Source organism: Eimeria mitis, genomic scaffold (assembly GCF_000499745.2).
Source record: "Eimeria mitis Houghton genomic scaffold, Emh_scaff2413, whole genome shotgun sequence".
NCBI classification, from domain to species: domain Eukaryota; phylum Apicomplexa; class Conoidasida; order Eucoccidiorida; family Eimeriidae; genus Eimeria; species Eimeria mitis.
In genome coordinates this window covers 1-231 of record NW_013570752.1, presented here as the reverse complement: position 1 = coordinate 231, position 231 = coordinate 1, and the positions used below count along the sequence as shown (strand labels likewise).

Genomic DNA, 231 nt, shown 5'->3' with positions numbered 1-231 from the left:
GGGGCCCCTGGGGCCCCTCCTGCGGCCCCTCCTGCGACCCCTGCTGGAGCCCCCGCTGGGGCCCCTGGTGGAGCCCCTGCTGGGGCCCCTGCTGGGGCCCCTGGTGGGGCCCCCGGTGGGGCCCCCGGTGGGGCCCCGTTTGTGGAGGGTAGTGTGGGGTCTGCATGCATGGACATGCCTTTGACGGTGTTATGCGGGCACTCTTTTCACGTGTCTTGTCTGCAGAAGTGG

General features: G+C 71.9%; 1 protein-coding gene across 1 annotated transcript in view; it reads right to left on the bottom strand.

Annotated features, from left to right (window-relative positions):
- Nucleotides 1-166, bottom strand: part of EMH_0053480 (uncharacterized protein) — a gene marked incomplete at both ends in the record, with an annotated part of 1287 nt that extends 1121 nt beyond the window's left edge. The window contains one exon of the mRNA XM_013497011.1: nucleotides 4-166. Within this exon, the coding sequence (XP_013352465.1) occupies nucleotides 4-166 (163 nt within the window). The remainder of the gene's footprint in view (nucleotides 1-3) is intronic.
- Between the last annotated feature and the right edge of the window lie 65 nt (nucleotides 167-231).